Below are 13,221 nucleotides of genomic sequence, written 5' to 3'. Positions count from 1 at the left end.
CCCACGGGGTGGTGGGCTAGGGGACCTCTAGGGTGCCACCTACACATGAAATTCTATGGTTCTAGGACTTTTATCCCAGGTTCCCTCAGCCTAGAGACAGACGTTCACAGCCACCCACACACTGAAAATGCCAGAGGAACCACGGGAGACTCACGTCTCAAAGCCCCAGATTCACACTTACACTCCAGTTTAGGAGGGAAGCAGAAACTGAGGAGAGCTCTTCCAGACTACGTGGTTTGCGACGAAGCAGGATCAAGACCCTCTTTTGTCTAAAGAGGAAAATGCTACAAGACTAAAATACAGACAAAGCCCAGGAAAAGGTGTTTAGTGTCCCACTCCCTCACGCGCCAGGCCTTCTCCCTCCACAGAACAGAGGAGTCTCAGGGAGACCCCACAGGGGCGGGTCAGCTCCTCTCTGTGACCTGCTGCCCAGCCCAGGGGGAGGGCAGAAACGCCACCTGAGAACATCTGCCCGGGCCCACTCCCCTGACAACAGCTGAGCGCAATCCACAGATGGAAAACAGATGGCACCAGATCAGCTCTGTGAATAAAACTTTAATAATGTACAGCAGAAATTGGACAGGCTCATTCTTATATTAAAACAAAAGATTTCCTATATTACAACTTATTTACATTTGCATACTGAAGAGGTAAAGTGTCTAAGTGGCTATTTTACAATCCTTTCTAGTAAAATGTACAAAACAAACAGAAGTACCGAGAATGCCGTTCGGGGGCCTTGATGGCAACAAAAGAACGGGCTTGGCCTTGGTCTGTGAACCCGGAATCCAGAGGTGCAGGTCGCCCTAAGGGTCAGGGTTAGCCTCAGGGGGCCAAACACCACGGCTTCAGGCTGTAGTTTCTCCCCAGCCCTCTAAACTCCTAACGCTTATGGTTAAGAGTGGCGAGGGCGAGGATGGGAGCTTCCCGAAAACCTGCTCCGTCTTCCCCAGGGGGGAGGAGCTGGACGTACGTGTGGTGAGGACAGAAGGGCCACCTAGGGAGCAGGCTAGTGGCTTGGGAGTCCCTGGGTCGAGGAGTGTTGGCAGATCCCAGAGGCTGGTTGTGATGGGCACGGGGAGTCTAATCCCATAACCACTTAGAACCCGCCAGGTTCTGCAGGGCAGAGGTGAGGAAAGGAAGTCCCCTGATGACACAATTGGTATTCAAGGGAAATTAGTCAATAGCCAGTAAATTGGCCCAAACAGTTAGGGGGAAATCTCCTTTAATGCAAGGAAAGAGGCAACACATCAGGAAAATAAATAGAAAGGCCAGGGGCATCGGGGAGACAGAAGCAGGGAGAGGGCTCCCTCCTCCACAAGCTTTGGCAGCGAGTCGCTGGCTGGAGGCAGGGGTGCTGCGCAGCTGCATCCACACCATGCTCCCCGGGCAGGGAGGAGGCGCAGAAGGAACGCAGTGACTGGGCGCTCTGCCCACCACCGGTCTCTTTGGCGTGGGAGGCATCCTTGCTCCTCGGCGGTCTTCTATGAGAGCAATCATTCCGGGCTCAAAGGCTCTCAGAACCAACGACTGTATGGAACTTCTGGTCTCAAAACAGGCACCCACCAACTTGGACCAGGTCCTTCCTCAGTGCTCCAAGGGTAGGACCCAAGCCTGTCTTGTTCACAGCCGTATCCCAGCACCTAGCACAGTGCCTGCACCCAACAGGCACTCAACATTCGCTGAGTAAACGCCTGGAGAAGGAGCAACCAGCTGGACAGTGCACAACAGGCCAGGGCCCTGGCCCCCAGCCACTCCTGGAACTGGGGGTGGGTGGGCAGAAGCGAGAGAGACTAACCCCCAGGGCAGGACGGGCCGCTCCCGTGGAGTGGGGACAGGCTCAGGACAAGGACGGACGTTTCCAGTGTGATTGAGCTATGTGCGCTTGATTGAAGCTTTTTTTTTTTTGTGGTTGTTTTTATAAGGGTTTCTTTAAAAACAAATAAATTGAGAGGTAATCATCACATAGAGATGGTTTTCCTTTTATAAAAACTTAATAATATTAAAAAAAGTTAAAATCTAGACCCTCCCAATAAAATTAAAAAACAAACAACAAAAAACCCACTCCAGTTAAAAGTTATGGCTTCAAAGTCATTACATACCTAAGCTATGGTGACCAAACCGCCACCCACAACCGTGCTTCTAGACATCGCTCACTACGACATTCAGGTTAAATATGATTCGGCTCAGGCTGCTCCCTTTAGCAGGGCCCCTGAAGTGGGTACAAGCCTCCTACCTTCCCTCCACCACGATCCGATAATCCAGTAAAAGACCCATGCAGATGCCTCCCTCCCACCCGCACTCCCTCCCCACTCCCTGCCCCCCTTTCCCTTCCCCACCCTAAACCCACCACCACCAAAAATATACACGGCTGTTTCCAGAATCTGGGACAGGAAAGACAGATGTGACATTCTAATCCGAGTCCCACGATCTGGGCTGCAAACGCATTGGGCCCTCCTGGATGCTGCGAGGACCATGCGTGCCCTGGGCTGGCTCATTTCCCACGGTGGCAGCTGACCACACGCCCAAGACTCACACCAAGCTGCTTTCCCTGCCCACCCACCCTCCCTCACATTTGGACCCCAAAGCCTGCCGGGCCAGCTTTGGTTCCAGTCTGAAATGGAGAGCGGTGCTCACGCAGGGTTGGCAGAGCCGCCTGTGGGGAAGGAGGGTACCGTGGCTCAGAGCTCTGGGGCAGGGGCAGGGGCAGGGAGGAGACCTCTGGGCGGGGCACCAGGAAACGAGACGCTGCTCACTACTGAACAGAGGCACCAGCACGAAGACAGCATGAAGAACACACCCCTGACCTGCACATGCACAGAAAGCTCAAGCAGGGAAGTACGCACCTACAGACAGACACGCGCGCGCGCACGCACACACACACACACACACACACACACGTATGTACGTACACACACGTACACGCACGCACGCACGCACACACAGAAGGGCGTGGCACGGACCAGGCACAACAGGAGACGCACCTCGGCACATGCACACCTGGCTGGACAGACGGGCGGATTCCGTCTCCGCTGGCAGCCCCTGCCGATGTCTGGGCGAGGGTGGAGCGCGGGGCCCAGAACTGCCTGCCGGAGGGGCTGCGCTTCGGGTTCCTCTGGGCCACCTCGGTGCTGGGGCCGGTTCCTGGAGGAAAATCTCAGCGCTGCTCAGCACTCGGCTTCACCTGGGCCCCCCAGGCCGCGTCACCACTCCTGGACGTACCCCAGGCGCACCGGGTTGGGCGGGACTCCCCACTACAACCCGTTCAGAGTTGTGGCACCGAGTTCTCACACCATTCGCTCAGTCTCCATGCCACTAGGAGGTAAGTATAAAAGGTGTCTGTGTCTCAAACCCAACATGGGAGTGAGCGGGTCTCCCGGGCTCTGTCCCTCTTTCGGACCAGGGCTTCTGGCCACAGAGGGCTGGGCAGAAACGAGAGGTAGGCCTCCATCGTACGCTCGACATGGCAGCTCTGTGTAGTCCTCGCTGCCCAGGTTGCATGTAGGGGAGGGAAGCAGGGTTAGATCTTCACATCTTCCTGCACGCTGAGCTGGGAGAGGGTCTTCTTAATGCGCAGAGCAGTCAGGCGGGCTGCGCCGTTGGCGTACCAGCACTCTCGCATCATCTTCCCCATCACTCGTAACGCCTGCACGGAGATCCAGAGGCATCAATGCGACCCTGCCCCGCGGAAGCCTTTCTGGTCCCCAGGCCCCTCATTTCCCCGTGAAAGTCTGCCAGGATCTCCTCTCCCCTCTGAACCTAGGGAAACACCTTGCAAGCGTCCCTGTCCCCATGGCTCACGCCCTGCCTTAGGGGCCGGGCTGTGCAGGCACAAGGAGAAAGCTCCCGCAGGAGGGGGAGCTCCCTGCAAGCACCTCGAGCCGCCCCATCATCTGCGCAACCTGGAAAGAAACACCCACAACCACCTGTGGTCTGACAATCATTTCTATCAGGTTTGAGAATCCATTTTCATGATTGTTGTTCTTCTATTTTTACTTAAAAACTTTTTTTATTGGTTTTAGAGAGAGGAAAGAAGGGAGGGAGAGACACAGAGAGAGATTTGTTGTTCCGCTTATTTATGCATTCACTGGTTGCTTTTTGAACTTTTTATTTTTTTAATAATTTTTATTGATTTCAGAGAGGAAGGGAGAGGGAGAGAGAGATGGAAACATCGATGATGAGAGAGAATCACTGACTGGCTGCCCCGCACTGGGGATTGAGTCCACAGCTCAGGCATGTACCCGACTGGGAACTGAACTGCGGCTCCTGGTTAACAGGTCGAAGCTCATCCACTGAGCCACGCCGGACGGGCTGGTTACTTTTTTGTATGTGCTCTGACCGGAAATCAAACCCACAATTTGGGCAAATCAGGACAATGCTCTACGCAACTGAGCTACCTGGCCCGGGCTCATCTGCCACTTTTTATTGTTTGTTAATCCTCACGGAGTGATATTTTTTCCATTGGTTGTTTTTGTTTGTTTGTTTTTAGAAATAGTGGAAGGGAGTGGGAAAGACAGAGACAGAGAAGCATCGATGTGAGAAAGACACATCAACTGGTTGCCTCCTCCACATGCTCTGACCAGGGCTGGGGACTGGGGATCGAGCTTGCAGCCAAGGTACATGCCCTTCACCAAAACCGAACCCTGGACTCTTCAGTCCACAGGCTGATGTGATGCTCTATCCACCGAGCCAAACCAGTTAGGGCCATATGCTACTTTTAAAAGAACAATTAGTAAGGCCCCAGTGGAAACTAGACCCTGAAAGCAATCTTATCAGAGGTCGAAAGCTACACTGTCATTGCCAAGATGACACAGGCGACCACTATAGTCAGGCCAAAAGGTGACATGGAAGGTCGCCTATGGACCGCTACTGGTTATCGAGGGCTATAAAGTTCCTCGATCGCTGCTCAAGGCCACTATTTTTCAAAATTCCGTTTAACAGTGGAATTTTCAGAGAGGAAAAATATTTTTTTCCCTACTTTCCTGAGTAGAGTCCCAACAATACAAACAGTGGTGACTGAACAGAGGGGCAGAGCAGTAAAAGCAGCTCTTCCAGCCTCACATTCATCCTCTGAAGTAAACCCAATTGGGGGTTCTAAGGAACATTTGGAAAATGCTGCTGTATTATGCAATGAGAGGACATCATGTAAAATGTGAACGAAGTAATTTTTTGGTCAATGCAGAAGCGCCCTCTAGTGGTTATATTCCCAAAAGGCAGAGCTGCCTGCCAGTAGTTGAGCAGCAGCCACCTATGAACCAGGTCACCGCTCCATTCTGGGTCAGGGCCCATGCCTGGGTTACAGGCTAGATCCCCAGTGAGGTTGTGCAGAAGGCAGCCAATCGATGATGCTCTCTCATCATCGATGTTTCTCTCTCCCTCTCCCTTACTCTCTGGAAAAAAAAAAAAGCAGAGTTATGAGGGAAAGAGGCCCAAGTGCACTTAGCTAGGCAAAACCTGCTCCCCCTGAAGACTCTAAGACCCCAGAACTCCATGTTCATTAGGACTCTGTATAATACATTTGTCCTTTCAATTCTTTACACAAAATGTTCTGTTTTTTAAAAAATATATATTTTTATTGATTTCAGAGAGGAAGGGAGAGGGAGAGAGAGATAGAAACATCAATGATGAGAGAGAATCATTGATCAGCTGCTTCCTGTGCGCCCCATACTGGGGATCGAGCCAGTAAACCGGGCCATGTGCCCTGACCCGGAATCGAACCCTGACCTCCTGGTTCACAGGTTGATGTTCAATTATTGAGCTGCACCAGTCAGCCACATTGCTCCCTGTTCACTTCATCTGCCATCTTCCCCAAATTCAAATTCTCCGCATCCTCCTCCGCTCTTCTGAGTTGTCAGGCCACCTCCCTCAAAGACATGTACTCACTAAGCCATCTTTCCAGTTAGACAGGCCTCAGAGCTCCCCCTAGGCTTTTGTTTCTGTCTCCTGTTGACCACCTATCTTATCTGTGTCCCCAGGGCCAATGGCTTCTACTAGGCTGAGGATTCCCAAGGGGACCCTACAGTGCCCAGGACAAGGGACTGTGGCCTCTCAGGGCTCAGTATACAATATCATAACACAGTGGCATTATCGTAACAGACACACTCAGGGGTTGGACCCACTGTCAGGTAAGGTAAAACACCATGCAGACGGAAAAGCAGCAGGAGGTAGGGGAGCTTCCTACCTCGTAACTCTGCCACCAGTTGGGGATGTTGGGACGCAGCTTCTGGTCACATACGACCTTGCGCATTTCCTCAATGGAAGGGTCAGAGGGCACTAAGTCATAATATGGCAGCTGATATTCTTCATGGACTCCTGGAAGAAAAGAAAGTGTCCACCTGAGTTACCAACAGAAGGAGGAGATGAGTCAAACTCCAATGACAACAAGCACACGGTGGCCCGCACACACCACGTCCCACTAGGAGGGAATGGGCTCCTTGGAGAGCTCGGTGGATCTAGGGATGGGACAAGAGGTACAGATGATTAGCCAGAAACATCTTTTTTATACCAAAAGGCAAGAAAACTATCAAAGACTACTGAGGTCAAGTCGACAGGCACCAACTTGAAAAGCTCCCAACCAGTCAAAGATGAGAACATTTATGCAATAGTAAGATTAATAACTTCAATGGAAACAAATATTTAAAATCCACCAGTTCAAAAAAAAAAGTCTTCCAGTTCATAATTATACTAAACAGCAAAACCCTCAAAATCAGTCATCTTTGTAAGATGATAGGTAACACTTGTTATTTCGATAAATGGACATCAAGTATTTTTCCTGCTGTTCCTGTTCAAACTATCGACCTTGGTAACCATGGAGACAATTAGGGGAAGTTTCTCTTCCAAGAAGAAATCTAGCTAATACATGAAGGCTGATAGAATCAGAATATTGGCATTTTTCAACCTCTAATGAATTTGGATTTGGACAGTGATCACTGATGGCTGTTAATATCACAAAAATAGAGTTACCAGCACTATGTGCCTCGTAACAGAAGAACTTCTGAAAAAAAAAATCTGATTGTAGTCATTGAATGTAACTATCACAGAAAATTCACAGGAACACATGAACTCTATGAAGAGACAAACAGGAAAATTTATGGGACAAAAGACTGGATTTTCCAATTAAAAAAACCACGGGGGGCGGGAAATGGGATGCGAAACCTATCCTATCCTATATAATAAAAGGCTAATATGCAAACTGACCGAATGGTGGAACGACCAGTCGCTATGACAGACACTGACCACCAGGGGGCAGACATTCAACACAGGAGCTGCCCCCTGGTGGTCAGTGCGCTCCCACAGGGGGAGCGCCACCCAGCCAGAAGCCCTGAGCCGGGTTCACGGCTGGCGAGCGCAGTGGCACTGGCGGGAGCCTCTCCTGCCTCCATGGCAGCACTAAGGATGTCCATATGTTGGACATTCCCTGAGGACTCCCAGAATGTGAGAGGGCACAGGCCAGGCTGAGGGACTCCCCCACCCCCCACCCCCAGTGCACAAATTTCATGCACTGGGCCTCTAGTAGATTATAAGGGACTTAAGCAATGCATCAATCAACTGCAACAAATGAACATTAACCCTAATTTTAAACAAACTGTTCAGGAGAAAATTGGGGAAATCTCAACACTGACTGAAGTTAAATGATATTAAAAATTAATGTTCATTTTAAAAAGCGTGACAAGAGTATTATTTTTGGAAGTCAGAGCTACACACTGAAATATTTTCCATAATAAAAAATTAATTTAAAAAATTCAATGTGCCCTAACCAGTTTAGCTTAGTAGATAAAATGTTAGCCTGAGAACTGAAGGATCCCAGGCTCGATCGATCCCCAGTGGGGAGAGGAGGGGCATGCTGGAGGCAGCTGATCAATGATTCTCTCTCATCATTGTCTCTCTCTCCCTTCCTTCCTCTCTGAAATCAATAAAAATATATTTTAAAAAAATCCAATGTAACTTTCTCATGCCCTTTTCCAGGAAAAATTCTGCTATCCGGAGCTAATAGGAGAGACTTTTAAATAGAGTCCGGCCAGACCAGTGTTGCTCAGTGGTTGAGCATCGACCTCCTGATCCACCTTGGTAACCATAGAGACAATTAGGGGAAGTTCAATTCCCAGTAAGGGCACATGCCCTAGTTGCGAGCTCAGTCCCCAGTGTGGAGTGTGCAGGAGGCAGCTGATCAATGATTCTCATCACTGATGGTTCTCTCTCTCTCTCTCTCTCTCTCTCTCTCTCTCTCTCTCTCTCTCCCCCCTCTCCCTCCCTCTCTGAAATAAAAAAACAAAAAGCAATAGAGTTGACTTGGTAGTTATCTCAGGGGTAGTTAAGAGCTTGAGCTCTGACCTCAATTTACCACAGGTTGAATCCTAGTTTATCAGCCATATGATCTTGGGACAAATTAGCTAATCTCTCTATGATTTGTTTCTTCATCTGCAAAATGGTGACAATATTAGTACCCACTTTACAGGTTTATAGTAAAGATTAAACTAATTTATACATAAAAAGGGATACATGTTAGCATTATTATTATTATTATTATACACTTAGCCCCAATTTCTGGATGGTATGAGGAAGAACAAATTAAGTTACTCAGGTTAAGATCTGTGTGACCAGATTTTCTTAATCTGTTTTCTGTATATAAGGATCAAAATTTTAGATGTACAATTCTATGAATACCTGGGTGCCTTCTCCATAATTTGGATCTTACCAAAAATATTATAGACAGAAAAAGATAGTAACACAGAAAGGGATCTAGCTGGAAGACTCACCAGTTCTTTTTTTTTTTTTTTTTTTTAATATATTTTATTGATTTTTTTACAGAGAGGAAGGGAGAGGGATAGAGAGTCAGAAACATCGATGAGAGAGAAACATCGATCAGCTGCCTCTTGCACACCTCCCACTGGGGATGTGCCCGCAACCAAGGTACATGCCCTTGACCAGAATCGAACCTGGGACCCTTCAGTCCGCAGGCTGACGCTCATCCACTGAGCCAAACCACTCAGGGCTCACCAGTTCTTTTTAATTCATTTCATTTCATTTCATTTCACTTAATTCATTTCCCCTGACTGGAATTTCTTACATTAGAGATAACTGGCTGAGGGCAGGGCTCTAGTGGTTCCTGAACTTGAGGGCAGCATACTTGAAAGTCACTGTAAAATACTGATGTACTAAGCTGATGATAAAAATGTTCTCAGCTAAACCTGACACTGCCTTTTACTGGATTCTGACGTAAGTGAATAGTTGCAAATTCCAAAGATTTAAGAAAAAGTACAAGAGAAAAACTCATTTTGAGAAAATTCTACACACTGGTAAGCTTTATCCTACAAATTGAGAAATTACCACTATTAATTTGTCAATGAAACCCATGTTCCCCAGGAGCGCAGCTTGAGAGCCAGTGTTAGCAGCATACAATGCCTCCTGTATCAAGGAGACCCCTGCAGTAGCTCCATTCTATTCCTGCCCAGGACTTTCGCAACCTCCAGGCCCAATAAGAACAATCTGTTTAAAATTTGTAAAAAGCCAACTAGGCCTCCAGAATGTCCGCCACAATGTAAAGCACTACTTTAGAAGCTGGCCCAGAGAGCAAACACACCCTTCGCACAGCCACCTCCAGGGTTCCCTCATGTGTGATGAGGACGCTGTGGTGGACGGGTCTGTCACTAGGCATCCGGCGGGTTGTAAAAAGAAAGGAGGCAGTAGAACACCAGCACCCTCCGGTGATCAGCATCCTAGACAGGGAGGCAGGAGCAAGAAAAGGCAGAAGGGAAAAGTACCTCCAGAATTGCATCTTCGAGCAATCTCCCAATATACAAGCCCGAGGGCATAGATATCAGCACATTTAAAGGAGTCAAAGTGCTTCATGTTAATGGTTTCATCAAGCACTTCAGGGGCCATGTATCTGCAACAGCAAAGGAAACACGATCATGCAGAGGAAAAGGTGACTTCTCTCCTTAAATCAAGGTACTGACTCGGAGACCCTCAGAATGTGGGTGAGTATTACCCCCAAAAAGTCCCTTGGAGACGAGGAACTGATCAATGTTTTTATTGCAAACTCCCATATTTTGGATTCGAATCTAAATTCTTCAGCATAGCTTTAGGAAGTAGCATAGGCTACTCTTATTTGTACCTCTACTTTTTAACATCAAGATTTATTTTTAGCATGTTTTGATTTCTTGGCAGAGGTATTTGTACTGTAGGTCACAGGGCACTAACAATATGTAATATCTATTTGCTGCTGGGGTCTTGGACTTTGTTAGATGTAGCCACAGTGACGGGTAGAGCTTAAATTTCATTCTGTACTTCTTTATCTTACCTGGTTGCAGATAACGTGAAAATTATTCTAGATAGTCATCAAAGTCCCTCTCAGCTAATTACTACTACTACTACTACTACTACTACTACTACTACTACTACACACACACACACACACACACACACACACAGTAAGGCAAATTAGCGGATCACCTCAGGCCTCACAATTTGGGCCCAGGGTCATTCATTCATTCATGTCAAAGGGGAGGGAAAAGCAGCAAAACAACTTAGTGAAATTCACTGAGATTCAACTGATAAGCAGACCTTCTCTTCCTGCTTCCTGCACAATGAGGAAGGCACACATGGACCACAGGACAGGCAGAGGGCCTTCCTACCGTTTGGTTCCCACCCTCTGATTTGGGGCAATGTCAATGGTGTCTGTGACTGCATCATGACGGACGGCCAGGCCCAGGTCTGCAATGGCGCACATGCCATTTTTCTTCACTAGGATGTTCTTCGACTTTAAGTCTCGATGAGCAATTCCAGGCTTCCCTGGCAGAGGAAAAAAACAGGGACCTTTAAAGAAAGATCGTAAAAATGTTACAAGCAAGTCTACAGCCGGACTGAATGTTAGGAAGTCCCATGAGTTTGAGTCCTGGCTTTGCCTCCCACTAGCCCAGCAACCCTGGAAAAGCGACTTAACCCAACTATACAGACTAACACCAGTACTGACTTCACAGAAATGCTGTGAGGAGTAAATGCATTAATGTAGGTAAGTGATGAGCTCAGAAGGGCATGTGTATTAGATGATATTACCATGACTACTACTACTACTCGCCTTCCCTGAACTATTACACTCAAGTACTGAAGTGCTGAGGAATTCAAAGAAAAACTGCTGTGTTGGCTAGCTGTTAGAATCAAACAAAATCACCAACAATTAACCCTTTGAGTGCCAACCAATATCCTAGGAACTATGCTAAAATTGCCAAGGCATTTTTGCTGATTTTACAGCAAAGCCATCTGTCAATACAGAGTGAACTACTAGCATCTAATAGTGACACTGCAGGAGGAGCGCGAAGGTGCTCCCAGCACTTTTGGCGAAAGACAGGAGGAGCACAACTGTGCTCCCCGGCACTCTAGGGGTTAATAAAGACTGCTGATACCCGACAGACGCTAGAAACAGGACCAAACTTTTAATGGCTGGTTTTCTGTCATGGCAGCAAGTGCTGTTGCCCTGGTCAACCAGGCATCAGGGAACACACCCTGCCACTGTGACAAGATCCAGGATTTCCTAAAGAGCTGACAGTACAGTCAATAACCAGGGCTGGTCAAGGCCTTCTGCCTCCAGAAAAACCTTCCTAGACTAAGGAAGCCCAGGGCGTAATCCACCAAGCAGTCTTTCAGCCAGCTGCCCGCAATGAACGTGTGAAATCACTAGACCGATGCTCCTGCACAAGAGCCTCCTGCATCGTCTTAGCTCCTGTGCACTGTGGACTTCTGAGATGCCTGCTCAGTGAACACCAGCTCCAGTCCCGCACTTCCCACGAGAGCCCCGCGGGGTGCTGGAGGCGGCGGGAGAACCCCGGAGACCCTCTTGTTCTCACTCAAGTCAAGTCCAAACCTCCCTCCTCCAGATTAGACGACAGTTCCTGAGGTCCAGCTCCAACGTTCTCAGGAAGAAGGTGTCTGGGAACCAAATCACGATGGTACAAGCTTTTAAAGGCAACCCAGCATCGCTGCCCCTCGGCTGGGTCCACTCACCTTGGGTGCCCACGATCTCCATGTGCAGGTGTGCCAGCCCACTGGCAGCAGACAAGGCCAGCTTAATCATCCCCTCGATCGTCACTGTGTACCGGTTAAGATAATCGAACAGGGAGCCATGCTCGTGGTAGTCCGAGACGAGCCACAGCTGTGTCCAGGTGCCATTATCTGCAGAGAGTCACAGAAGAGTTTCAGAAAAGGCACAGCCACAGAGGTTAAAGCAGGAAGGAAGATGGGCACCCCATGGACTCCAGTTGCTCCTGAACTCCCACCTCTCGCCGCCACACCTCCGGAGGCCTCCTCTGCGCCCGCCCGTTTCACCTGCAGGTGTTTCAGGCTCCAGGGAGGACAGAACAGCATTTCTTTCTTAGACCCGCCCCCTTATTTCTCGCAGGTGGCTGTAGGATCTGGACAGCATCCCACTGTAACCCCAACTCTGAAGTGAGAGGCCTCCAGAAGAGGAAGAGTACGCTCAGAGAGTAACACTGCTTCTGATCCTGAGGCGACCGCTTCTCTACACTAGCAACCACCACTGGCTGCGCCCACACCCACGGCGGGAGGCTCCGCAGGCCCTCTCTGCAGCAAGACCCTTTTTCAACAATGGATTTATCGTGGTAGCATGGGTTTCAGGTGTACAATTCTATAATACATCATCTGTATATTGTATTGTGCTCCAGTCTTCTTAAATCACCATTTATCCCCCCTATATCCTCCTCTACCTTCCCCCACCCCCATTCTCTAAGACGCTTTGAGCACAGCCCAGCCCAGCACCTGTCTCATTTGTAGCATTTCTTTCCTAAATCCACTGCTCTTTCCAGGTTATGAGCTCTGAGCAGGAAAGAGCTCCTTTGTGCATTATTGCATCCCAGACCAAAACACACTTTTCAGGGCATGACGAGCACACATCCAAGGATTCCAGAGAGGCCGTCTCGCCCTCAGAAGAGCAATGGAAGGTGGATAGCATACACTCTTATACATTGTGGGTGTGGGTGTGTGTGCAGTGGGGAGGAGGAGGGGGAGGAAGAGAGGGAGAAAAAGTAAAACCAAAAGCTGTCAATCTAATTGGGTTATGCTGCAGTCAATAGGAAAATTGGAAATTGGATTGAGATCTTCTAAATTCCAGGCCGGTGCTGGTTCCAGGACACGACACGGTACTACATATTGTGTTAAAAAGGCAAGTCAGAGGAGTCCCATTTCCCCCTCCCCTGGTCCCAATGTGGGCTC

At 48.8% G+C, this 13,221-nt stretch overlaps 1 protein-coding gene across 2 annotated transcripts in view; it reads right to left on the bottom strand.

Annotated features, from left to right (window-relative positions):
• Nucleotides 1-535: 535 nt before the first annotated feature.
• ACVR1B (activin A receptor type 1B) overlaps nt 536-13,221 on the bottom strand; it is a 36,097-nt gene continuing 23,411 nt past the window's right edge. The window contains exons 5-10 of one of the 2 annotated variants that reach the window (XR_009451217.1): nt 11,998-12,165; nt 10,632-10,788; nt 9,759-9,883; nt 6,179-6,309; nt 2,874-3,643; nt 536-2,843 (exon numbers count right to left, since the gene is read on the bottom strand). Coding sequence is in view for 1 of the 2 variants with exons in the window: in XM_059682936.1 (XP_059538919.1) it covers nt 3,518-3,643; nt 6,179-6,309; nt 9,759-9,883; nt 10,632-10,788; nt 11,998-12,165 (707 nt within the window). In the remaining variant the exon portion in view is untranslated. Of the gene's footprint in view, nt 3,644-6,178; nt 6,310-9,758; nt 9,884-10,631; nt 10,789-11,997; nt 12,166-13,221 lie in introns of both variants that reach the window. The other variant, XM_059682936.1, reaches the window with a different exon arrangement.

This window comes from Myotis daubentonii, chromosome 2 (assembly GCF_963259705.1).
Source record: "Myotis daubentonii chromosome 2, mMyoDau2.1, whole genome shotgun sequence".
Classification (NCBI taxonomy): domain Eukaryota; kingdom Metazoa; phylum Chordata; class Mammalia; order Chiroptera; family Vespertilionidae; genus Myotis; species Myotis daubentonii.
The sequence above is the reverse complement of the archived record's forward strand: the minus strand, read 5'-3'. Positions and strand labels throughout refer to the sequence as shown.